The sequence below is a fragment of the Lolium rigidum genome, chromosome 4 (assembly GCF_022539505.1).
Source record: "Lolium rigidum isolate FL_2022 chromosome 4, APGP_CSIRO_Lrig_0.1, whole genome shotgun sequence".
Classification (NCBI taxonomy): domain Eukaryota; kingdom Viridiplantae; phylum Streptophyta; class Magnoliopsida; order Poales; family Poaceae; genus Lolium; species Lolium rigidum.
The window spans coordinates 211169851-211194046 of record NC_061511.1 but is presented as its reverse complement, the minus strand read 5'-3'; the positions used below and the strand labels follow the sequence as shown (position 1 = coordinate 211194046).

The window sequence follows — 24196 nt, the reverse complement described above, 5'->3', positions numbered from 1 at the left end:
TCTCACAATTTTTCAAGCCTGTCATCTCATATAAATTGTAGACTTCTTGGTGCCTCTGCAGCTGCAACATACGAATACATATATATACAATCTTCAGCAGGCATAAATATCAATCAAAGGTTTCATTTGAAATAACGGCTACAGTGACATCAAAGGTGCTGCTTTTCTCTACCAACAAGTACTTGTGCCTCGCACTGAAAAGGATCCAACTCGCTTGCTCATTAGTTTTGCCCACTTTCAGGATCTGTTGAGACAGAATCTGAAAAGGAACTAAGAGCGGAACTAAGGCTCCCGATCTTTGTACTGTGCGTCGCCGGACACCACCGGCGCGGTCAATCGAACCATGTATCCTCACGCTACCACCTCTGCTCGTGCCCAAGTACAGACAAGATGCTCTGCTGATTAGTTTAGCACCTCAAACAACAACAAAATTTGTGTAGCATAGAAAATCAAGTTTGGAGGTAATTCAACTTCCTAGCAAAGGTAAGCACTTAAGAATTGAAAATTTTCTAATCTACTTTCTAAGCATGTACATGATCCATTCCTAACTACAGCCCGTAGAGGCATATCGTCAAGCATGTTGCAGCTGTTCTCCAAGGAGGTAAGCCAACCTATCAAAATCTTAGAAACCCATAAGCATTGTCCATTGACAAGGTTCGGCTATCAATGATCTGGTCAATTGCAGATTTTCTAGAACCGAAGGTCATGGTCTTCATCAAACAATCGAGTGGAGCAGGAACAGGAGGGTGAAGTAAACCTGCACAAAAATGTCCATCTTGAGCAGCAGGACGACATAGCCCTTAAGAATCTGGTAAGGCCGTGCGGCAGCGCAACCATGAGCTCCCTGGCAGCGGCGGGCGGGACATCTTGAAGACGAAGTGACTGTCGTCCCAGATCCCGAGCCAGTCGCCATCGTCGGCAGTCTTAGTGCGAGGCCTAGGAGGTCGGCGAAACGTTGTGTTGAGCAGGGTAGTTGCCTTGGGAGTTTCCGCCGGCAGCCTCCGGGCCTCCCTTCGATCGCCGCTGCTTTGATCAGAGGAGACTGGAGGGAGGTGATCCGGTGGAGGAGAGGTGCCTCCGCTGAGTGAAGAGAGGGGGAGGGGATCAGGTGCGCTGCGTGCTGCGTGATGTGCGGGACTTGCTCCATAGAGAAGATGGCGGGGCTTGTTCCACACTACTTTGGAAGGTGATATGTGATTTTTTTAGATGGAAAGGTGATATGTGATTTGATTGCATGCTTAGCGCCGTGGCGCTGGATTTTGGTAATACCGCTCTAGATTTTAGGTAGCATTTATGATAATGAAAGAGATTTTGGAAAAACGATGATGGTAATGTGAGCGATTTTTTCGCAACTATTTAGGCCGACGTATTAGATCAAACAGATGGCAGGATGGGGAGATGTTAACTGGTGATTGGATGGACATGATGAGTCTAATGACGATCATCAAAATGCGTTGAGTGTCAAACGACCAACTCCCATTTAATAGTAAAGACTAGTAAAAATGTCCGTGCGTTGCTACGGGATAAAAAAACAATGAAACATATAAAACATTTTCTTGTATAACATCATGCACCACATCCAAAATATTTACAGGACGTCTCATTCATATACCCTTTCCTTGAGCAAAACATCGAAGTGTCGACATTGGTTTTTAGTCTTTTTCGGTATAATCTTTCATGTGTTGTTGTGCAAATGTCTTATCAGCAAGATCCCTCCAACATCTCATATATAAGTAAAACAACATCCATCGATAGAAAGTTGCAACGCCAGCATTCCATATTAGGATCAGATTCAAAACCCCAGGGAAGAAACAAAATCAATATCAACCGGTGCAAAGTTCATGACACATGAATTCATAAATTTGAACATATCTCAATCAATTTCGCGAAAGATATTCCAATGTCCTCCTATACATATATATAGTAGGCGCGGTGGCTCAACATTACCCAACTCCAGTCACTCTAGCGTTATCCCAAATTTAAAAAGAAATATATACACCAGCTTTGCCTCCATTTCTATTCGCTCCTCCTTTGTGTGCCACTCACCTCAACCTTCAACTCCAGCGTTGCACCTTCATTGCTAATCTGTGTGCAGAACTCGACTGACGACCATAAAACTATAGAAGATGGTACCATTATCGATGGAGGTCATGGTAGTGCACATAACAAACCTAATGATCCATTTACATTGGGATGTCACCATAAGTAAAAGAGCAGAATTTTAATGTATCAACCACAAACCTTGATCCTTAAGTATTGCATGATAGTGAAATCAATCTCCAGAGGTTTGCACTTGACAACACACACACATCTTGTGTTTATAATTGAGATTGAAGTAGATACTGAGTATTGTCTCCTTAACTTTTTTCTTCAGAGAATCTCACTCAAGTTCATAAAGTTCTGAAGAACTGAAGAGTATAGTACACCAACACTTGGTAATAAATCAAAATATGTAGTACTGCACCCTGGAAATAAATAAATAGTTGAGCAAGCATACTGACCAAAATATTTTTAAATTATCTAACAGCCAAGAGTAGGCAACGGCCAAAAGGACGGAGACAACAATGTATTTTAGCATAAGTGCAACAATGGAATGTTAGGTCATCTAGCACCGATGTTTATACGAAGTATGAACACTAAACTGAGATAAATAGAATTCATCCAAAAATGATATGATGTAATCACACTATGAATGGAAACCTAAGCAAATACAGTGATGTTTATGACCCACCCAATGAAAAACATTCTTAACTAATGTGATGCAAACAAATATTGGTAAATGCTTACGAGCATACACACTAAAAGCAGATGTACATGTAATTATAGATTTTATTATTCCTGAGATAAATGGCAATGTTGTCGTAATAGTTGGTACAAAAATCTGCAAGAGCATGGCATAGCGCGGGGCGCACAATCTCCACGCGGCGTAGTCTCTCGACCAACCAAACTTAGACCATTAGCCTTACTGGAGTAGAGCATTAATACTTATGTTTAATTAGTAGACGATTGTTGTACCTCCGGATGTTGTTGGAAGTAATCCATGAGGCTGGCCATCTTAACCCTGAATACCAGTTTCTCCTTTGTTCTTGGATTTCTCACAAATGCATTAACCAGAAGAATCATCTGGTCTCATGCAGCAAATCATATAGTCATGTAGAAGCCTTTTTCCATCGCACACATTTTAATTTCAGATGTCCTGTCAAAAGACGCTTCATGTCCCGACAAGTTAATGAACTTTTCGTGTAGTTAATGAACTCATAGAGGATCAGATACCTAATAAAAAACAAAACCATGTTGTCATTCAGAGAGCACGAATCATATAATCCAAGCTTATGTCTTACAAATATAATCTAACATAAATTATACTCGACAGTACGTATACAACGAGATAAAACATCTTACATGTATGCATCCGTTCATGCAACGCTGCCACCATATTCCTATTTGTGCAGGTTAGATTGATTGAGTGGCAGCCACTACAGATAAGGAGGCGAATCGGAAAGGTAGGGCTGCGAGCCCACACCGTCACGCTCCTTCTATGCCTCCATCCTCGCCGCCGCGTGGGACGGAAAATATTGCATGCACTCGGTGAATGGTTAACCAAATAAACATGTACATATAACATGCAATGCCAATATTATATGTAGTACTGAAAAATTCCAAGAAAATGAACCCTATTTCTAAACATAAAGGGAGCTCATACCTTGTTGGGCGGAGCACATGGGGCGAGGACGGATGGCTACTGTGTCTGTAGAAACTGGAATTCAATCCGTGATCTTCGCAACTGAAAAACCGAATTAAGAAAATAGAGTTAAATCTTCATGACTGAAATACAACAAATAAAAACAATTACTCTTCAAGTAATTTTTAAGAAAAGCTATCCCAAGAGTATAAACAATGACAAGAGATATAAAGCAAGAACATAAGTAATTGTGTCTTACTCAAGATAATGAACAATCATATTTCTAGGAAGACAAGGACGCTAGCTTTGCTTCTGAAGAATAATTATTCGACAGCATGATTCACTCTACTCGTAATCCAAGGTAAATGTAGCTCATGTACTTGTATGTCAGCTTACTGTCCAACAACACAAGGCGCCATGAAGAAAATGGTAACCCATGTATTGCTAACCTCTAGCTTCTGCCTTGGAAGGACCTCCTTCAATAACACTTGAGAATGGTGACGACATATGATCCACAACAGCACAACTAACAGTGCTGCAAGCATGGTCTGGTTGTCTTCTTATTCACTTAGTCTTTTAAACAGCTAAGCAAATTATAATCACATCCGATGCAAAGTAAATGCCCGCACTCTTCACGTTTTTTCAGTTGACCATAGATCTATCAATAGTGTATAAGAGGAGTACATAGAAAAGCTATTTTACAAACATTCTATGAGATTCCTAAGGACGTGGACTGTGTTACACACCTATGTGGAAACTGTAGCATCGTCTCCAATGAACAAATCTGTGTTGATAGCTTACACCTGACAGTCATCGCTTCATCATGCATCGTCAAAGCCAAAGGGCATTCTGTCACCGTACGTGCACAAAGCTCAAACTAACGCTCGCATATGAAGTGCACAAAGCTCTTCGATGTTCACATATGCCTCCCCAAAGTGCATGCCAGCCTTGCTAACAAGATAAATCAGAGAACATCAGTAACTTCAAAAATCTGCAACAATTCGTAACAGTAAACCTGGCTGATCTCCAGGTAAATACACTAACTAATGAACACCCTAAATCTCAAATAAATCTACACTATTAAATTCATTTAGCAGTTCTGTTTTCCGCATAAGTTAGGCTTTTACCATATTACCAGAAGCTAGCAGAACCAAAGCATTTATATAATGTGACCAAATAGATTTATTTTGACAATGGAAGTGGACTCCAAAACCAAGAAACATCTGCACAATTAAGCACTCGCCCAATAGCAGATATAAGACGGACTGGATCCAGTTAGTAACTTCCAGTCCAATCATCCATGATTCTATTTCCTTTGAAGGTCAGTATGGAAATTTAAGAACTATCAGCCAACATATGATGCATTTCTGAATTAATCTAGTCAGCGACATAAAACGTAAGTTCAAAATGCAAAAATGCATGTTCTAGTGAGACTAAGCATCACAAACAACGAAATTCATTTTCAGTACATAGTCTGGAGGTACAGGCAGCGACGAGGAGACTGACGGCAGCCAGGTACTCATAAAATTATAAATATATATCAGTCTCTGAACTTCATTAATCCAACAGCAAAACAGAACAGATACTCATCAAAGACTGAATTGGAGCATAAAATAAATTTCAGCATGTCATGCTAGTAGTTAATCATGAACATCTAATATTCATTTGGATTGCATTCCTGTGAGATAGATATAAGTAAGCTACCTGCACAACTAAGTACACGATACATGTAGCTTATTTTTGGCATGGGCAATTGGTAACAAAATGAAATCTTGCAATAGCTAGACTTATGAATGAAAACTAATACACTCCAATTACAGATGATTTTGATAAAATCTGGATACTTGGTATGAAAAGTTCAAGCATCGTATATGGAGATAATCTGAAATTTAGTGTCATAGATATTCCAAAGAAACAACGTGCATCATCAAATTCCTCTCCATAGGAATCACCAAATAAAAATAATACGTTGGCTAAGATCTCCAACAGTTGATCCGTTGGCTAACATCTGCAATTTGCTTGCTGTTGTATTGCGTGAGAAGCTGCCTGCTAGTTTAGGCCTGTATGCAAAAAATAAGAGGTGGGAGATTGTGTAAGTCGTGCGTACCTGAAAAAGGCGACCGCTTCGAGCGGCGTGAGATCCAGATTGTACAGACGCTGCACCCGCCGCCAGACATGGCTCACCGGAGATGTGGCCGAGGACTCGAAGGAACTCCTTCCGACCGTCCAGCTGCTCATCACGTCTGCTATGGAGGATGGTGATGCCCCATGTAGCCCTCCGCTGCTGAACCTTCGCTCATGTAGATTCCGATGTATGATGGCTGCGATCGAAGGCATCTCCTCATCTTGGGTAGAGGCGGCTAGGGTTAGCAGCAGAATAGCGAGGCGGTAGTACTGGGTGGCGGCTACAGCGAGAACGAGAGAGGGAGTAGATGGGGAATAAGCGTAGTCCGGCTGCTCCATGGCGGCGCCAATCGGCGGCGGAGACGGCCGGTACTGGCGGTGGCGGTGATGCTGAAAGAGAGGAGACGAGGAGCGAACAGATGGCTTCTAATCAGCGGCGGAGATGGCCCAAGACGATGGAGAATATACTACCATGACATGCCGCGCTCGCACGGTAGCACCATCCATGGCGCTCTCGCCCGGCGCGGCGGCGGCGAACGCTGGGGGAGGCGGCGTTGCGGATGGGCGAGGTCATGCGTGTGGTGCGCGGTGTACATGGACTGTCAGCCGATTCCTCAAATCTGTTGGGCTTGGCCCATTTGCGCGCGGGGGACGAAGGGAGGGGAGGTGGACGACCAAAGGACGACCAAACTGGGGAGAGGGGGGAAACGTATTGTGGTTGGCAGAATAAGGAACCACTTTAGTATTTTTAAGTAGTAGACATAAGACGCCTCGCCAAATGAATCCACATATCCCATTTATCATCGGAAAGAATCCTTCTAAACTCAATATTTAAAGGATTGTTTGCTAATACATCAACCACCAAGACATTTCTTCGGCGTGCAATTGTATAAAGCAAAGGATACTCTTTAGAAAGTGACGTTTGACCCAACCAAGTACCTTTCCAGAACCTAGTGGATCGGCCATTCCCAACAACAAAAGAGGCTCTATGGAAAAACTCATTTTTTACTCGCATAAGGCCCTTCCAAAAAAAGGAGAATCAGAGGGCTTCGCCAGCACTTGTGACAATGCCTAATTATAAAGGTGCTTGTTGCGAAATAGCTCTTGTCATACGCCTTCTTCATTAAGTAGCTTAAAAAGCCATTTGCTTAATAAATATATGTTTTTTAATCTCTACCTCAGTACCTAGCCCTCCTTGATCCTTGGGTAGACAAATAATATTTCACTTAGATAACCAGTATTTTCGCTTATTTTGGTCGCTTTACCAAAAGAAACGAGAATGGTAGAAATCCAACCTTTTTAATACCCCTTTAGGTATCTCGAGGAAGGACAACATGAACATAGAAATACTTGTCAAAACTGAACTTATAAGGATCAACCTATCTCCCCTTGCCAGCAACCAAGTTTCTTTTCAAACCTGTTCTCTACTGGGTCCCACTCTTTGTTTAGTTGCCTCCTAGGATGGATCGGTATTCCTAAATATTTAAAGGGTAGAGCACTAGCCTCACACCCAAAAATATTCTTATATTGCTAAACCAAAAGTTTTGCATTTCCAAAGCAAAAAAATCTCACTTTTGTGGAAATTTATCTTTAGCCTATACAGTTGTTCAAAAATACAAAAGATTAGCTTCATGTTCACTGTCTTCTAAAAGTCGTGTTCCATGAATAAGATCGTATCATCAACATATAGCTTAAACGTGCCGGCCCGCAAGGATTTGGTGTACTTCGACAACAGGCCTTGGTGTGCCGGGCCAGCCCGTTGGCCCGGTTACCGACCACTTCCCACACATATACAGTAGAATGGTGCGCATTATCCTTTTTGCCAACAGTTGCATCCTCAAACCTCTCCTCCCCACCTCCACCTCCAACAATGGCGGCCGCGACCTCCTTCGCCACACTCGTGAGCCTCCTCCCTCCCCCTTCAATGGTGCCATCTCCGCATCGTCGTGCCTGATTCCTGTTACCTGCTTTTTGATCGTTGCAGGCCATGGCGCGCCCGGCGGCGGCGGCGCAGAGGGCGTCCCTCCTCGCCTCCAGGCCCCCATCGTCGCCGCTCCTCTCCCTCCGCGGTGGCCGCGTCGCGTCTCCCGCCGTCTCCGTCTCCGGTGGCCCCCACAGCCGCGCGCGCTTCGTCACCTCCGCCAGCGCCGAACCCTATGTAAAGCCAGCGCCTTTTATCTATAATACTCTAGTTCGATAATAATGAAGCTGGGTTGCAATCTGTGTTGTCTGATGTGAACATTCACGCAACTCCGTATCCCAGCTGTAGGTAGCAGCTGTTGTATTCATGACAAATTTCTCTAGAATTGTCCATGGTTATTTAAGGCACTTCACTGAATGTTTTTTCTGCAAACAGAATTACAATATGAGGTTTATAATCAGAGAATTTCTTCTAGGCTAGGTTCAGGGAGTGGTAGATGCAGTGAGCCATACAAGAGTATGGCATGTGTTAGTGTTTGTTCATTACAAAAGGAGCCTTATCATTACAGGATATTTTTCTAATAACCGTTGGGTTAGGATTTCAGGGAGCGTTATATGCAGGGAGTCATACATGAGCATGGCTTGTGGTCGTCTTAGTTCATTAAGTTCAGCTATTGTAGGACGCTCTTTTGTTTATCTTTCCATGGTGTAGGGTTTGCAGATGTGAAAATTATGTACCCTAGCCGTGCCAAGTTGTAGCATTCATGACAAATTCTCCAGAATTATCCATGGTTTTTTGTAAGTCGCTCACTGAGATTTTTCTTTGAATAGTTACAAATGGAGGTTCATCGCATAATTTCTCCTGGTAACTGTTAGGCTAGGTTCTGCGAGTGCTAGTCTGTTACATGCAGCGAATGGTACATGAGTATGGCATGTGTTAGCGTTTATTCATTATGTTCAGTTAGTGTTATCGCTGGGCGGTCTGATGAAGCAAGTAGGTTGTGTTACTGCAAATGTGGATTTCACTGTGGTGTGACTGGCATGCCGCTTTTGTGGTTACACCCATCATATGCTTACCTTGTCATGGTGTTGATCCAGTTCTTTCATGTGTTGCAGGCAGCTGACCTTCAGTCCAAAGTTACAAACAAGGTCTACTTTGACATAAGCATTGGGAACCCTGTGGGGTCGAAGGTTGGGAGGATTGTCATCGGGCTGTATGGGGACGACGTTCCACAGACCGTCGAGAACTTCCGTGCTCTTTGCACTGGTACGAGGGACACACCGGAGCCCTCTTCTGTTATGTGTTCTGTTTCGTCAGGCGCTTGACATGGTTCTCCTTTTTTTGGCAGGGGAGAAAGGGTTTGGGTACAAGGGGTCGAGTTTCCACCGTGTCATCAAGGACTTCATGATTCAGGGTGGAGACTTTGACAAGGGCAACGTATGTCCTAAGTGCAGTTTATTTTAGTTTGTTACACATGCATCTTTATGCTGTAGCGATTACCATGTGAATACCTTTGCTCAAAAGACTAACATGCGAATACCTCTGTGTCATCAAAGAGAAGTTAATGACTGTATCACTTGCTACCATGCAAATACCTTTGCTCACAAAATTGAACATATTTATTTATTTATTTTTATTATGCACAATCAGCTGTTTCAGCTCATTGTTTATTGTGCTAAGTGTTTCACTTTTTTCGTTGCATTGTAGTTTACTTTCTGCCGTACAGAGGAGAGAAGCTGTCTTGTACAACTGTACTAGTGTTTTAGATCGGTGTACTAGCTTTGCTGACGTACCAACATTTATAAAATTTCTAATAGTGCATTTTGGCCTTGGATTTGCATCTTTTTTTGTTTGTCATTAATCACTTGTACACACACATTTACATTCTTATTTAATTTGCGATCAGTAGCTTCTTGGTTAGATTATAAGGACATTAGCTTTGAGCACTCCTTTTCCGTGTTGACACATACATATGATTCTGTGTTTGATTGGGATTTCTACTGAAATACAAGTTGCATAGTCCACCTTTTGACACCCACTAAACTTATGCATGGGCAAAGTACTTCTGCAGTGGAACCTTACAATAGCCTAAGTTGAAACTTGAAACATGCAGCTTTCAGTTAAACTTAATGCACTAGCCAACGCAACCAAAATTTCGAACTGATGGAAAGGGTTGGGCCACATATACACTTCAACACCCCCTCTCACATCTGACGTGGAAAGTCAACATGTGAATAGACTCAGAGGTATGGCTCAAGAGGCCTATACGTGGACACCGTGGGGGTAACCTAAATTTTTCGATAAATTTCGAAAGCCATGGCTCCAACTCGAGACCTTAGGCTCTGATACCATATTAAGCTGCATGCACTAGCCAACACAACCAAAAGTCCAAACTGATTGAAATGGCTAGGTAATTCAGATATACACTTCAACACCCTGGTCCACATATACACTTCAACACTTTCAACAATTGGGTCTGAATGAACGAAAACTTATAATTTCAGGGTACTTGCATATTAGACTAAGAGAAGTTTGGGACCATATCACTTGCTACTATGCAAATACCTTTGCTCAAAAGATTGAATTGATTCATTTAGCACAACTCTACCTGGTTTCAGTTCGTTCATTATTGGGGCAAAAAAAAAAGAATCGTATTATAGCAATTTGATTAGTTTGTGGTTTGTGATACATTTATGGATAGAGAAAAAAGTAGCATGTACAGATGTTTAGGTCCCTGTCACTTGCAGGATGCATTTACATCCTTATATTTGTTTTGTGGTCTGTGGCTTTCACAGTTAGATTATAATGAGATTAGCATCAAGTCTTTTTTCTCCATATTGATGGATATATAATTTTGTGTTTGATCTGCATTTTCACTAGAATGGATAGAAGTTGCACTGTCCACCTTTTGATGCTCACTAGCCTATTCATGGGCAAAGTACTTCTGCAGTTGACCCTTGCGATAGCTTAGAAACGTGCAGATTTCAACAGTCGCATGTGAATTAATTGAAAATCAATTATTTCAGGGTACTGGAGGGAAAAGCATCTACGGCCGCACCTTCAAGGATGAGAACTTCAAATGTACGTGTTACACTAAACAAGCCTGTATCATGCTATTTGTGCTTCAAGCTCTATGCTGACTGATGATTGCATATGGATTACTGTTGGTAGTGGTTCATACTGGACCTGGAGTGCTCAGCATGGCTAACGCTGGACCAAACACCAACGGCAGCCAATTCTTCATCTGCACTGTCAAGGTAGCGTAGCCATACCCTTTTTCTTACTGCTGCTTCAGTTTCTATGGATTGTGTAGTTCATGTTTGTTGACTATTCCCAAACTGGCGTGGCTGCTATGCTACTTTGGTTGCAGACATCATGGCTGGACGGGAGACACGTTGTCTTTGGCCAGGTTCTCGAAGGCATGGACATCGTGAGTCTGGTAGAGTCGTCGGAGACTGACAGAGGTGACCGTCCGAAGAAGAAGGTGACCATCAGCGAGTGCGGGGAGCTTCCAGTGGTCTAAGCTTCAGACAGATTTCTCTACTCCCATCTCGGCCTCTAGATTTTGCCATGAACTCGTTTCGTTGGGCTTTATCCAAGTAGTTATGGATCATGCTGAGTTGGCATTAATACCTATAAGCGACGAGCAACTATCAAGTTCTCGTGCGTACGAGTGGATCAGGTTTGGTTGCAGTTTTGAACAGGGAGGGTCGCAGTACGCACTGATGATACAAGGTGCAGTCAGTGAATGATCTGCAACGCTGATGCACAGTTTATTCAGACTATGTTGACGTTTGTATTATTAGATTACAATTTCTGGAGCAAATAACACACATGGTGTGTGACTTCGGATAGACGTCCGGTAACTCTCTTTTGCAACAGCAATCATTTTCAGAGCTCTGAACAGTTAGCATTGGGTTGGGATACTGCTAATTTGTATTCCTGCCTAAACTTACTGCTTACTGAAACATACGTAATTCGTGGATGGACACTCCTTAGATAAGTTTTTCTAACTTCAAGCTCTGAATTAGAGTTCCATTATCACTCTGAGTAGTTAGTGTGTGACGTGATCGCTTCAACATGCATAATTCACCTGAATTGATAGGCCAAAACTCCGTTCCCCAACCCGGGTCAGAACAAATTGTTCCCATACCAGCGGCTATCGTTGACCACTTGAGCTAAAACCTGAAACAAAAATTGTCCCTCCGGTCGGATTTAATTGGCGCATGTACGTTTTTGGCAGGTGCGTGCGGCGATCTTTTAAGTCCGGATGTAGTACATTTTTGCAAATTGTACTCCTCTGTTTTCTTGTCTCAGTTACCAACAGTCAGGATTCCACGGGCGATGCCAAGCTAAATAAACAGAAAACTAGACTAAAACCATCAACTAAGAGGAGAAACTCCAATCTAGATTACTACCATCGAGAGCATCACAATGCTGAGAACGCATCCTTAGACTTGAGAGCGATTCAATTGGGCAGAACTGCAACTCAAGAGATAAAATCCAGCGGAAGTATCAACAGCAACATTTGGCATCCAAGCGATTCAGACGACTGATTGAACAAGATGGAGACTGACAGGACAACACAAATCAGCTTTCTGATTCTGGAAAGAACCGAGACCAAACACATAGCCGATGTGTTGCAACCCAGCTGAATCAATTGAACCCAAACCAGCGCTAAAGCTGATCTAAAGCCCAAAACAAAAACTGCTCCTCTGTTTTTTCTTCAGCTAGGCCAGAGGCAATGCAACATGAAATAGGCAAACAGACTGCACCTAAAACAAAGTGCAGAGTGAAAGCGCAAAACGATCAGTTTTCAGTTTCCATGATCATGAACTCGAGAATAAAAACAATCAGGCATTGTCGAATTAGTGACCCAGAAATACATACACCAGACCTTCAAATCTAGTAACCACTAAGCATCACATACAGGTCCAGATCCGGAGACAAGATTTGTTGGCATACAAGAAATTCAGACGAATGATTCGAACAAAGTGGAGATTCAATTGGCAACTCGATTCAATTTTCAGATTTCCATTAGCAAGGACACAACAAGGCACTGACTAGTGACCCAGCAATACATACACGAGATCTTCAGATCTAACCAAACAACTCCATCCTACGGAACTAGGCAACAAGACACGTTGACTCGATCCATCCCTATGTGGTGCAGGCTAGGCAAGGCTACTAGGCGGTCTTCTTGGGGGCGGCCTTCTTCTTGGGCGACTTGGGGGACTTCTCGGCGGAGGCAGCTTTCTCAGCGGCCTTCTTCGGGAGCAGGACGGAGTTGATGTTGGGCAGCACGCCGCCGTGGGCGATGGTGACGCCGGCGAGCAGCTTGCCTAGCTCCTGGTCGTTGCGGACGGCGAGCAGCAGGTGGCGCGGCACGATGCGGGACTTCTTGTTGTCTTTGGCCGCGTTGCCGGCCAGCTCCAGGACCTGGAAATCAGGGGAGAAGAATGAACACATCGTCAGAACAACACCAAACCCGTGAATCGAGCTAGAGGAACAAGAACCAGAGCGGGAGGGAGGGATGGGTTGTTGGTTACCTCGGCGGCGAGGTACTCGAGGACGGCGGCGAGGTAGACGGGTGCGCCGGAGCCGACGCGCTGCGCGTAGCGGCCCTTCTTGAGGAAGCGGCCGATGCGGCCGACGGGGAACTGGAGCCCGGCCTTGACGGACCGCGTCACCGCCTTCTTCCTGTCGCCGCCCTTCCTTCCGGCCATCTCCGGCGAACTGCTTGCTGCTGGATCTGGATGTGGAGATTGCCGAAATGGAGCGCGCGCTGCCTGATGATGCTTTGAATTGTGAATTTGATCTGCAGCGAGGGCGCGGGTTTTATGGGGACCGGGAAGCTTCGCCGGAGAGGGGCTCGATCCGTGGGACGGCCGCTTGGACCAATCAGGACGGTTGGTTTTCGTTCGAGGGGGGCTCGATCCGTGGGAGCGTCGGATCGACCAATCACAGCGCAGGCGCGTGGAACGAAATTCCAAAATTGGGAGGAGCCGGGAGAGGCATTTTATCATGCTCCCTCCATCTCAAAACAAATATGTCCTCCCTCCCAAAGTATGTTGTATAGGGTACTATAAAATTTGGCCAAAGTCAAACTTTATGAAGTTAGGGTGTCTTCAGCATCTTTGCATCCGTTTGAGACCACGAGGGTAAAAAATGGGTCTACACACCACCTCAGCAGTCCAACGCATACTGATCGGTTATCTGCGGGAACGTAAACAAGACCCAAATTTGTGCCGCTAATGCATCTGCGCAGACGCGGGGCGGTTAGCTTGAGTGTCCACCTAGTTGGTATTCGGGCCCGTCGAGCAGTGACTCGGTTAAGCAAAGAGTTTTTCATTAATATTGGTTGGATAAAAGGACCATCTTTACAGAGATGGTCAGGATTACTCACAATCGCGTGGCCTACTGGCCATCGGCATGCCCTGACGGCCCGGTGCCATAGGAGAGGGTCATGCAGTCAGCGAATGGCGGTGAACGCGTCCTAATGCCGGCAGCGTGCATGCCCCTCTGCAAGACCGTCGTCCCAGCGGCCTCTACACGCCGCTACCTCCGCCATTCTCACCGCGTCATTGTTGGCCTGGTAGAGGCGTCACCGTCTTGCGCAACCCCAAGCCGGAGCCAATACCTGGAGCTAGAGGCGCCGCCGTCTTGCGCAACCCCATGATGGGATTCGTAGCATAGAAAACAAAAAATTTCCTACCGCAAGAACGAATAACAAGCCAAGATCTAATCTAGTAGATGGTAGCAACGAGAAGATCATGAGACTAACCCTTGAATATTTTCAAAGCCTACGAGATTAGATCTTGTTGTGGATGTAGTCGATCACTTGCCGCTTGCAAAAGCGCGTAGAAGATCTTGACGGTGCCACAGTCGGGCAGCACCTCTGTACTCGGTCACACGTTCGGTGTTGATGACGACGTCCTTCTCCCCATTCCAGCGGGCAGCGGATGTAGTAGATCCTCCTCGGAATCCCGCCAGCACGACGGCGTGGTGACGGTGGTGATGGAGAACTCCGGCAGGGCTTCGCCTAAGCGCTATGGGAGTAGTATGAGGAGGGGAGAGGCTAGGGTTTGAGAGAGGGGGGCTGCTTGGGCGCCGGCCATGGGGAGCCCTAGGTGATGCGGCCAACTTGTGTAGGCTGCCCCCTCCCTCTCCTCCTCATTATATAGGTGGAACCCCAAGGGTTTGCCCAAAGTCTTCGAATAAGACCCCAATTCAAAAACTGCCATATGGACGAAACCTAGAGGGACAGGGACTCTCCCCTTTCCCCTTTCTTTGGCCGGCCAAGGAGGTGGAGTCCACCATGGACTCCACCCTGCCACTTGGTTGGCTGGTTAGGGTTGGTGGAGTCCAACCGGGACTCCACCTTCCATGGTGATTTCTTTGTTAGGCATAATGGAAAACAACAAAAATATGAGAGATCTTTATGAACTTTATCTTGAATTAGGACATGATGTGTTTGAAGAGAGAATTAAAAAACCCATGAAAATTTATATGCATGTGTTGCCTGCCAAAGCCCACCAGCGAGCAGTGGTTAAGCAACACGAAGAGCTGGGAGGCTTCCAAGGCGGCAGCGGGCCCTGGTCCCTCGACGTCGTCCCGCAAATGCTCCGGCACACGACCTGGCGGCTGCAAGGGCGTGCCACCTGACCTATACCTGGCCAGGAAGGTGTGGATTGCTTCGATTAGTTCCCTGCATGGCAGACACGTAAACATTAAATACGAGCCCTATCGGCTCTCAGGTTGCCCTGCGGATCCTGACATGGGGGTCCTGCTTGATCACAACAAAGCTAAACCAATCTACGACAGTTTAGGGTTTTCACCGTCTGATCGGAACATCCTACACGTAGTTGAGCCTAATAGACACGAAAGATAATGGAAAACTAACCCTAAAAGAGGCCTAAAAACCAACATTACGTTAATTCCCGAACATCCCTCTTAGGACTAGCAAACCATACCTAACGCACTACCGGATCGTTCAACCCGTTTGCAAGGCCTAACCATACGGATATTAAACTAATCCTTGATGAACAAGGAGCAACTATAACAGATCGGATCTACTAAGTCACGAACAAGCAAGATGCTGCCCTTACACCTGGATAGGTGTAAGGGCAGCTCGATATTGAGGGACGGCACGGCTAAGCGGATATGCGCAAGAACAAGCATCTATGCAAGCCCCAAAACATCTACGATAAATAGTGCTACTCGCCATCAACAACGCTTCAAGTACGAGCAACACAAGGTAAACGAATAAACGTTAGTCTGCCTAGATCGCAAGATGCGATCTAGGCAGCATGGTGCTTACCCGGGAGAAACCCTTGAAAGAAGGGGTGGCGATGCGCCTGATTTGCGTTTGTTGTGAACGTGATTGTCCTCCTTTTCTGATAACCCTAGATACATATTTATAGTCCAAGGGACTTTCTAATTTGGTCGTGCACCTAACCGTGCACGAGTTAAACTCTATCTTTTAATCTAAACTACGATGCGATCTACTATATTACAGATACACGGGCAATTAAGCCCAAACTCTTCGCGCAAGGCCGCTTCAAAGATGCTCCACGTGTATATTCTTCAAGCCCATCTTCACTTACGGCCCATCTCCTGATTTGGCCAAAAACCGGTGATAACACATGCCCCCCTGGTTTTGGTAATGATAATTTCAAAACCACTCTGTTTTTACCTTCGAGGGGTCATGTCGTGGCAGAGCAGAACCGTCGCAGTATTCTTCATCATGACGTCTTGCCTTCTCACCTTCTCTGCACGATTTGACGGTTTTGGCACCACATCCTCGAAAACTGCGTAAGCATTAAATCTCTTCTATATCCCCTTTTATTTAGCCACTTCTTGCAGTTTCCGTCTCCATCCCCTTGCTCTGAACCAGCCGCCAACCAAAAACCCTCTCTGCCACCATGTCTTCCCCTTCTTCTTCCTCTTCTTCGTCAAGCCTCTCCGTCCAGTCCTCCCCGCTCCGGGAGCCGACGCCGGAGTGGGACCCGCAGGAGGCCCATGCGGCCAACATCCGCCGCGCCATAGCCGATGGAGACGAGTCGAGCCACAATTTCTCCGTCTGGTCGGAGGACGACAAGTCCTCGACCGACGGGGAGAGCGACCTCCGTTTCCTCGCGGATGGGGAATCGGAGGAGGAGAGCAACGACGATCGCTTCTCCTGGGATGATTTCACCTCCTCCGAGGAGGTGAAGGAAGACAAAGAGGAGGAGGACGACACTTCCTCCGACGAGCCGCCGGCCAAACGCCTCTGCCCTTGGCCGGGCAAGCTTAACGACATCGACAGCGACGACGACGACGCTGACGATGAAGACGAGGACAATGAAGGTCCTCCTGGTGGTCGCGGCAGCAGCGACGACGAGGCCGCCGATAGCGGCGGCGATGGCGCTGACGAGGGCAGCACTGGTCCGTAGATAGGCTTTAGATTAGGACCAGTAGCAGTAGACGGGGCCATGTATCCCCTAGTTCCTTCTTTTGAGAGCAATCAGCTCTTTGTGTAAGAAATCTTGCCATCAATGAAAAAATTTCTTCAACTTGATCTTGCCGATTCCTTTTATGCTATTTTAGCCGATGTCCCCTCAAACTGATTTTACCGATTGTTAGCCTGATCAACGCTCAATAAGCCGATGGCAATGCATCAGTTTTTTTATAATGAGTTGCAAGACAGGTCAATCCCCTCAGATGGTAACTTGCAATCCTTGAAATTCAGATCTAAACTTCCAATCGAACAGGTCCAGCACACAGCCTTGAGACCCCTAAATCATCCGATCGTGATGTTTGACCTGACGGCAAAATTCCTGAATTAACGCCTCCAGGAAAGCTTTTAGGACCATAGCTGAAACAACTTGACGTTGAAGCTGATACACTTGTATAACAGGTGCCATTTGCTCACAACTTCCCTCGTAATGTTCTGTTCCTTTGCAGCAACAAACTGGTCCAGAGCCTATCAATGATAATGGCTCCCCCTTCAAACCCTTTAGACCGACTCCAACGGTTCTTCTCTTCAATAAATCACCACTGTTTTACAACAATTGTGGTGCAGAGCCAGCCGATTTTACCAAAATCGGCTCCCAAGAGCAAAGGATTTTCAGAGGCAACTGCCCCCCGAGCCTCAGTCAAGGCGAGAATAGCAGCAAACAAGGTAACTGCCAGGAAAGCTTTGAAGGGCAAACCCTCTTAGGCTTTGGTTATCCTATTAACTCCAGTAATCCTGCTCTTGTAGACTTCCCCAGAAGATGATATCATGCAATCCAGCTGATGGAGCTCCAACTTAGACACCTCCGGGTACATCATCACGTAGAGCTAGCCAGATATGTCACCATCGGCTTCTACGAAAGGGGCCAGCCCTCCACTCCCATCCAAACGAGACAGGAAAGCTCATGCACCAGGAGTTGATGTACCACAAGGGCTCAGCAGGACCAGAAAATCCCTTCTCCGAACCGAGAAACTTCTCATGCCACGGCTCTTTAACTCCTCCTGGCTCAATCCTTGTGATTCGCTGCTTAGATCAGTTCACCATCCTTGACGATGACTCTGCAGTTGAAGCCCTGACCAGTCGTGACGTTGCCTGTCTTCGAGTCATTTTCCTTCACTGAGGCCTAATCAAGTGGCAGCTTAAACTCTGTAATTCTAAAGTCGATGTCCGAGCATCGGCTGTGCTGAAATTTTTTGTATTTTCGATTTTTTATTAGCCGATCGATTCATGAATCGGCTCCCCTGGGTACATACTTCATGGTCTTGTACCTTCTCCGTGTGTATGCCCCCCCGAGCCGAATCCTTCAAGTGATTGAAGATATCGGCTTTTTAGCCAATTCAAGCTTGTCTCACAAATCACCATGTTAAAAACACGGCAACTAGCAAATGTGGTGAGACTGATTTTAGCCGATTGCTGGAATCAGCTTCCCTTGCCGTTGTTGATCCGACTATCTGCTGATAAATGTTGGTCGTGGCTTATCCCCAGGACCAGTGTCGATCTCTTCTAGCCCGTCAGCTGCTGTAAACTCATATCCTAGCTTCCTATCGCCTGCCAAATCAATGATGAACACCGGCAGAAGGTATGGTGAGGGTGATTTTGGCCGATCGCTAGAATCGGCCTCCTTTCCCATTGCAATGTTTACTGAGAGTTTACAACTTCCTGGTACTCGATATAGCTACGTGGCTTACTTGAGGTGAAATCCTTGCTTTTTATTTTTTGGGGCCGATCGCAGGGATCGGCCTCGCCACGTACGTCCGTAGACTCGGATCTTGCTACTCTGTCAGGCCAGTGGATAAGACCAGCCTTACCCCGTTTTTTGTAGCTTCGATGCGCTCACAGCCGTCCAGATTGATTCCAGAGAGCGGCTCTTGGTCGTTTGCTTCCCAGATGTTCGAGATATCAACTGAATTATCTGCATGAACAACCTCCACTTCATCTCCATCCCATTGTATGATGCACTGATGCATTGTGGATGGAATGCAGCAGTTGGCATGGATCCAATCCCTTCCTAGCAAAACAGTATAAGTGCTCTTACTGTCGACGATGAAGAAGGACGTGGGGATGGTCTTTCGGCCGACAGTTAAGTCCACGTTCAGAACACCCTTGGCTTCTGACGGTTGGCCGTTGAAATCGCTCAGCGTGACGTTGGTCTTGATCAAATCTTCACTGGAACGTCCCAAACGTCGTAACATAGAGTACGACATTATGTTGACTGCTGCTCCCGTGTCAACCAGCATCTTGCTAATAGGCTGCCCATTGATATAACCCTTCAGGTATAGGGCCTTGAGATGCCTGTAGCTCTTTTCTTTTGGCTTCTCGAAGATAACTGGTCGTGGCCCGCAATCAAACTGCGCCACTGATACCTCTTCATCTCTCGGAGCACAAAACTCTGGCGTGAGAACGAACACCATGTTTGTATCAGCCGATGCCTCTGCATCGGCTTTTGTCTGCTTGGGTCGCCACACTTTCTTTGGTGGGCGAGCCTCTGTCTCCAGCGTTTGCTGAATTTTCACGGCCAGATCGGGTCGTGCTTTCCTCAACGTGTACGGTGCATCGCGCCTCGGCTTCTTCCAAGTTCCTTAGCCGCCGCACTCGCGCTTTTGGGAGTGGCTGAGTCCATCGGGACACCACCTTGGTCGGTGATATCTATCTTCTTCTTCGACTCGTCGAAGTCTTCATCTTGAGATGACTCAGCTCGTTTGTTCTGAGGTGGGAGAGGTCCTAGTCGCTTGAACACTGAAACTTCATTTGTTCCCCTCCTCTTCTGTCTGCATTCTGCGCAGTTCTCGATTGTAGGCAATCGGCTCATTCCTGAGTCCCAGCAATGTTTGAAGAAAGGACAGTTCCAGTGCCTATCCACGTCCTCTCGCTCTCTTGACCTCCCTCTAGCGTGACGCTCATACCCTTCGTGTCGACGGTATTTCCTGTTGTCTGCATCAGACCGACGATATATATCATCATCTTCGTCGTAGCGTCGACGTCGGTCGTACTGCTGCTCATACTTGTTGAGAAGATGTGCGGAGAGTGGGCGTTGATACCGGACTCTTATCACCTCTTTCTCAGTTAAATACCGTCTGTCATCATGCTGGGGCCGGTCGCGTGGATCGGCCTCCTTCTTATCCTTGCCACGAGAGTGACTACTCTCTGGCTTATCATCTCCATGGCGATCTGCAAGCCCTGTCATATTGATACCAAACGAGAAACCTGGTTCGCGTCCTATGCACTGGCTGAGATCGACCATGTTGACTTCCGGAAACGGCTGCGTGTCAACTCTCATGGCAAACTGACCGAATAGCAATCGGCCTTGTTCTATCGCCATCTGAATCTGTCCGCGCAGGACTTTGCAGTCGTTGGTGGTATGGGTGAACGTGTGATGCCATTTGCAGTATGGCTTGCCGTTCATCTCTTGTGGCGTGGGGATTTTGTGACCTTCGGGTAACTTCAGTTGTTTCTCCTTCAGGAGCAAATCAAAAATCTGCTCTGTTTTGCTCAAATCGAAGTCGAACCCCTTGGCAGGCCCTGGTTGTTTCACCCACTTGCAGGACACGGGTTTTGCCCCCCGAGTCCACTCAGCTACAGCGACCTCCTGATCTCCTGCAGAGTCTTCATCTTCGTCTGTCTCTATCAGGGCGACGCGCTTGTACTTGTCCTGGTACAATTCTGGATGGCGCTGTTCGTATGCTCGTCAACTTCGAACCATGTGCGCCGAGTGGATTGTACTCTGCTTGGAAGGTCACATCTTTGAGCGGCGTTGACAATCCCTGCTACCGCCACTGGACCGCTTCCTTCTCGCTAGGCGAACCGAATAACATCGGTTCCCGACGGTCCCGAACCTCCGGATGTACTCGGATACCGTCTCTCCTCGTCTCCGCCGAACTTGAGTCGGATCGGCAAGGCTAGCTTCCGTGGTTTCCGAATGGTACTGTTCATGGAATTGCTCTTCCAACTGCTTCCACGTCCGAACCGAGTTTGGTAGCAACGAGGTGTACCACCCAAAGGCTGGACCCGTGAGAGATCGCGAGAAGAACCTCACACGTAGCTCGTCCGAAGCCGAGACCATGCCCAACTCGTGCCAAGTATCGGCTCACGTGCTCGATCGAGCTAGTTCCTTCTGATCCACTAAATTTGGTGAAGTCAGGGAGCCGATACTTAGGTGGCAGCGGGATCAGGTCGTAGTCGTTGGGATACGGCTTGGAATAGCCGATCATCCTCTTCTTCGGCAGTATGCCGAACTTGTCTCTCATGTTGGCGGTGATCTCATCCACCGTAGGAGCTGCAGAAGCTGATCGTTCATAACTTGTACTGGTGGCATATTTAGTTAGCCACGCCTGTTTCTCAGCATCCGCTCCAGAACTGCTTCCTCGCTCCGGCCGACTCCTCCCGCCGTGGCGATCCTTCCCGCTGTAACCCGGGTCATCCGAGTTGTTGCGAGTCCGGCACGTATGTGCACACGTATCCATGTGGAACTTCCTTGGGCGGCTCATACGGGAATTGGTAGTCGCCCGGATCACCTCCCTCCTTGTAGACGACATACGCCGGTGAACCTTGTTGCTCGTGGAGCTGCAAACGTGTGTTGCGATGGTGGCCTTGTGTAGAGCGGTACCTCCCCTTGGTGAGTTCCTAGAGCAGGACCTGACGGAGAGTACTTGTGCTTCGTGACTTCTTGCACCACATTGAGCGCGACACGCTCCAGAGTATTCACCAGGCTCTCAGCATGCCAATGAAGAGAGTGAGCAACGGCATAATTGACTTCCTGTCGCAGGGCTCTGGTACGTTCGTCCGAAGGGAGAGATAGATCTAGTCCATCTAGCGCGCCTTCGGGTTGGAACCCTTTGAACTTGATCACGTGCGAACGGGTTTTCTCGAAAGCGCCGATGAGATCGGCTTCCAGGATGGCCTTGAGCTCGTCATATCTCTTCTTATGCTCAGGAGGCAGATCCTCATACTTGACTGGTTCTCCCGCAATCTGAGGTACAAATGACGACATGGTTGTTGCAGAAGATTGTCCCGATGTCCCACCGGGCGTGCTAGAATGTGTTGCCTGCCAAAGCCCACCGGCGAGCAGTGGTTAAGCAACACGAAGAGCCGGGAGGCTTCCAAGGCGGCAGCGGGCCCTGGTCCCTCGACGTCGTCCCGCAAATGCTCCGGCACACGACCTGGCGGCTGCAAGGGCGTGCCACCTGACCTATACCTGGCCAGGAAGGTGTGGATAGCTTCGATTAGTTCCCTGCATGGCGGACACGTAAACATTAAATACGAGCCCTATCGGCTCTCGAGTTGCCCTGCGGATCGGCTCAAAGAGCCGATCGCCCCATGGTTCACGTTGGATTTTCAATGACATGGGGGTCCTGCTTGATCACAACAAAGCTAAACCAATCTACGACAGTTTAGGGTTTTCACCGTATGATCGGAACATCCTACACGTAGTTGAGCCTAATAGACACGAAAGATAATGGAAAACTGTTACCCTCCAAAACCCACCGACGGGCAATGGCTAAGCAACACGAAGAGCCAGGAAGCTCCCAGGGCCGCTTAGTGGACCCTGGCACCTCGCGTCGTCCCGCAAATCTTCTAGCCACGTCCCGGCGGTTGCTAGGGCGTGCCACCCGACCTAGACCCGATCGGGAAGGTGTTAGAGTGCTTCGATTGTTCCCGCATGGTAGACACGTAAACATTAAATACGAGCCCTATCGGCTCTCGGGTTTCCTCGTGGATCGGCTCAAGGAGCCGATCGCCCCATGTTTCACGTTGGATTTACAATGGCATGGGGATCCTGCTTGATCAGGACAAAGCTAAAGCGATCCACGACAGTTTAGGGTTTTCACCGCATAACCGAACGTCCTACGTGCGATCGGGCCTAGCAGCTACGGAAGATGATGCAAACCACCCCTACGAGAGGCCTAAAAACCAACGTAATGTTGGTTCCCGGAACATCCCTCGCAGGGACGGTGAACAACATCTAACGCACTACCGGATCCTCCGACCCCAGCATAAGGCCTAACTATGCAGATGTTAAACTAATCCCTGCGGAGCAAGGAGCAACTATAACGGATCGGATCTACTAAGTAACGAACAAGCAAGATGCTGCCCTTACGTCTGGATAGACGTAAGGGCAGCTAGGTGTCGAGGGACGGCATTGCCACGCGGATATGCACGTGAAAGCATCAATGCAAGCCCCTAAACACCTAAGGATAAATAGTACCGCTCGCCATCAACAAGGCTTCAACGACGAGCAGTACAAGGTTGACGAATAAACGTATATCGCCTAGATCGCTAGATGCGATCTAGGCAAGCATGGTGCTTACCCGGGAGAAACCCTCGAAGAAAGGGGTGGCGATGCGTCCGATTTGTGTTGGTTGAACGATGATTGTCCTCCTTTTCCGATAACCCTAGATACATATTTATAGTCCAAGGGACTTTCTAATTGAGGCGTGCACCTAACCGTGCACGGGCCAGACTCTATCTTTTTAATCTAAATTACAATGCGAACTACTATATTACAGATATACGGGCAACTTAGCCCAAACTCTTAGCACAAGGCCGCTTCGGTGATGCTCCACGTGTACGTCCTTCAAGCCCATCTTCACTTACGGCCCATCTCCTGATTTGGCCAAAATCGGGTGGTAACACATGCCCCCCTGGTTTTGATAATGATAATTGCAAAACCATCTGTCTCCTTCGAAGGGTCATGTCATGGCAGAACCGTCGCAGTATTCTTCATGATGACGTCTTGCCTTCTCAACTTCTCTGCATGACTTGACGGTTCTGGCACCACGTCCTTGGGAACTGCTTAATCATTAAATCGCTATATTCCCCTTTTTATTTGGCCACTTCCTGCAGTTCCCTTCTTCATCCTCCTCGCACTAGCACTTCCAAAAGCCCTCCTTGGCCAATATGTCTTCTTCTTCCTCCTCATCGGGTCTTTCCACGCAGTCCTCCCCTTTCCGCGAGCCGACGCCGGAGTGGAACCCAG

At 47.1% G+C, this 24196-nt stretch overlaps 2 protein-coding genes across 4 annotated transcripts in view; one reads left to right on the top strand and one right to left on the bottom strand.

Annotated features, from left to right (window-relative positions):
* The first annotated feature begins 7644 nt into the window (after positions 1 to 7644).
* LOC124706987 (photosynthetic NDH subunit of lumenal location 5, chloroplastic-like) overlaps positions 7645 to 24196 on the top strand; it is a 100572-nt gene continuing 84020 nt past the window's right edge. For 2 of the 3 annotated variants that reach the window (XM_047238650.1, XM_047238649.1), the window contains exons 1-2: positions 7645 to 7706; positions 7791 to 7964. In XM_047238650.1, coding sequence (XP_047094606.1) covers positions 7677 to 7706; positions 7791 to 7964 — 204 coding nt within the window. In that variant the 5' untranslated portion in view covers positions 7645 to 7676. Of the gene's footprint in view, positions 7707 to 7790; positions 7965 to 8842; positions 8994 to 9075; positions 9165 to 10753; positions 10809 to 10898; positions 10985 to 11097; positions 11251 to 11289; positions 11467 to 24196 lie in introns of those variants that run through there. The other variant, XM_047238651.1, reaches the window with a different exon arrangement.
* On the bottom strand, positions 12891 to 13453 carry LOC124706988 (protein H2A.5-like). The gene is made up of 2 exons (XM_047238653.1): positions 13244 to 13453; positions 12891 to 13166 (listed from the first exon to the last, which is right to left on the bottom strand). The coding sequence occupies exons 1-2, from the start codon at positions 13451 to 13453 to the stop codon at positions 12915 to 12917; spliced, it is 462 nt and encodes a 153-aa protein (XP_047094609.1). The 3' UTR covers positions 12891 to 12914.

Coding starts and splice junctions, on each gene's coding strand:
- LOC124706988 (XM_047238653.1), bottom strand. CDS start 13,453: ATGGCCGGAAGGAAGGGCGGCGACAGGAAGAAGGCGGTGACGCGGTCC. Junction 13,167..13,243: donor CATCCCTCCCTCCCGCTCTG/GTTCTTGTTCCT, acceptor CCTGATTTCCAG/GTCCTGGAGCTGGCCGGCAA.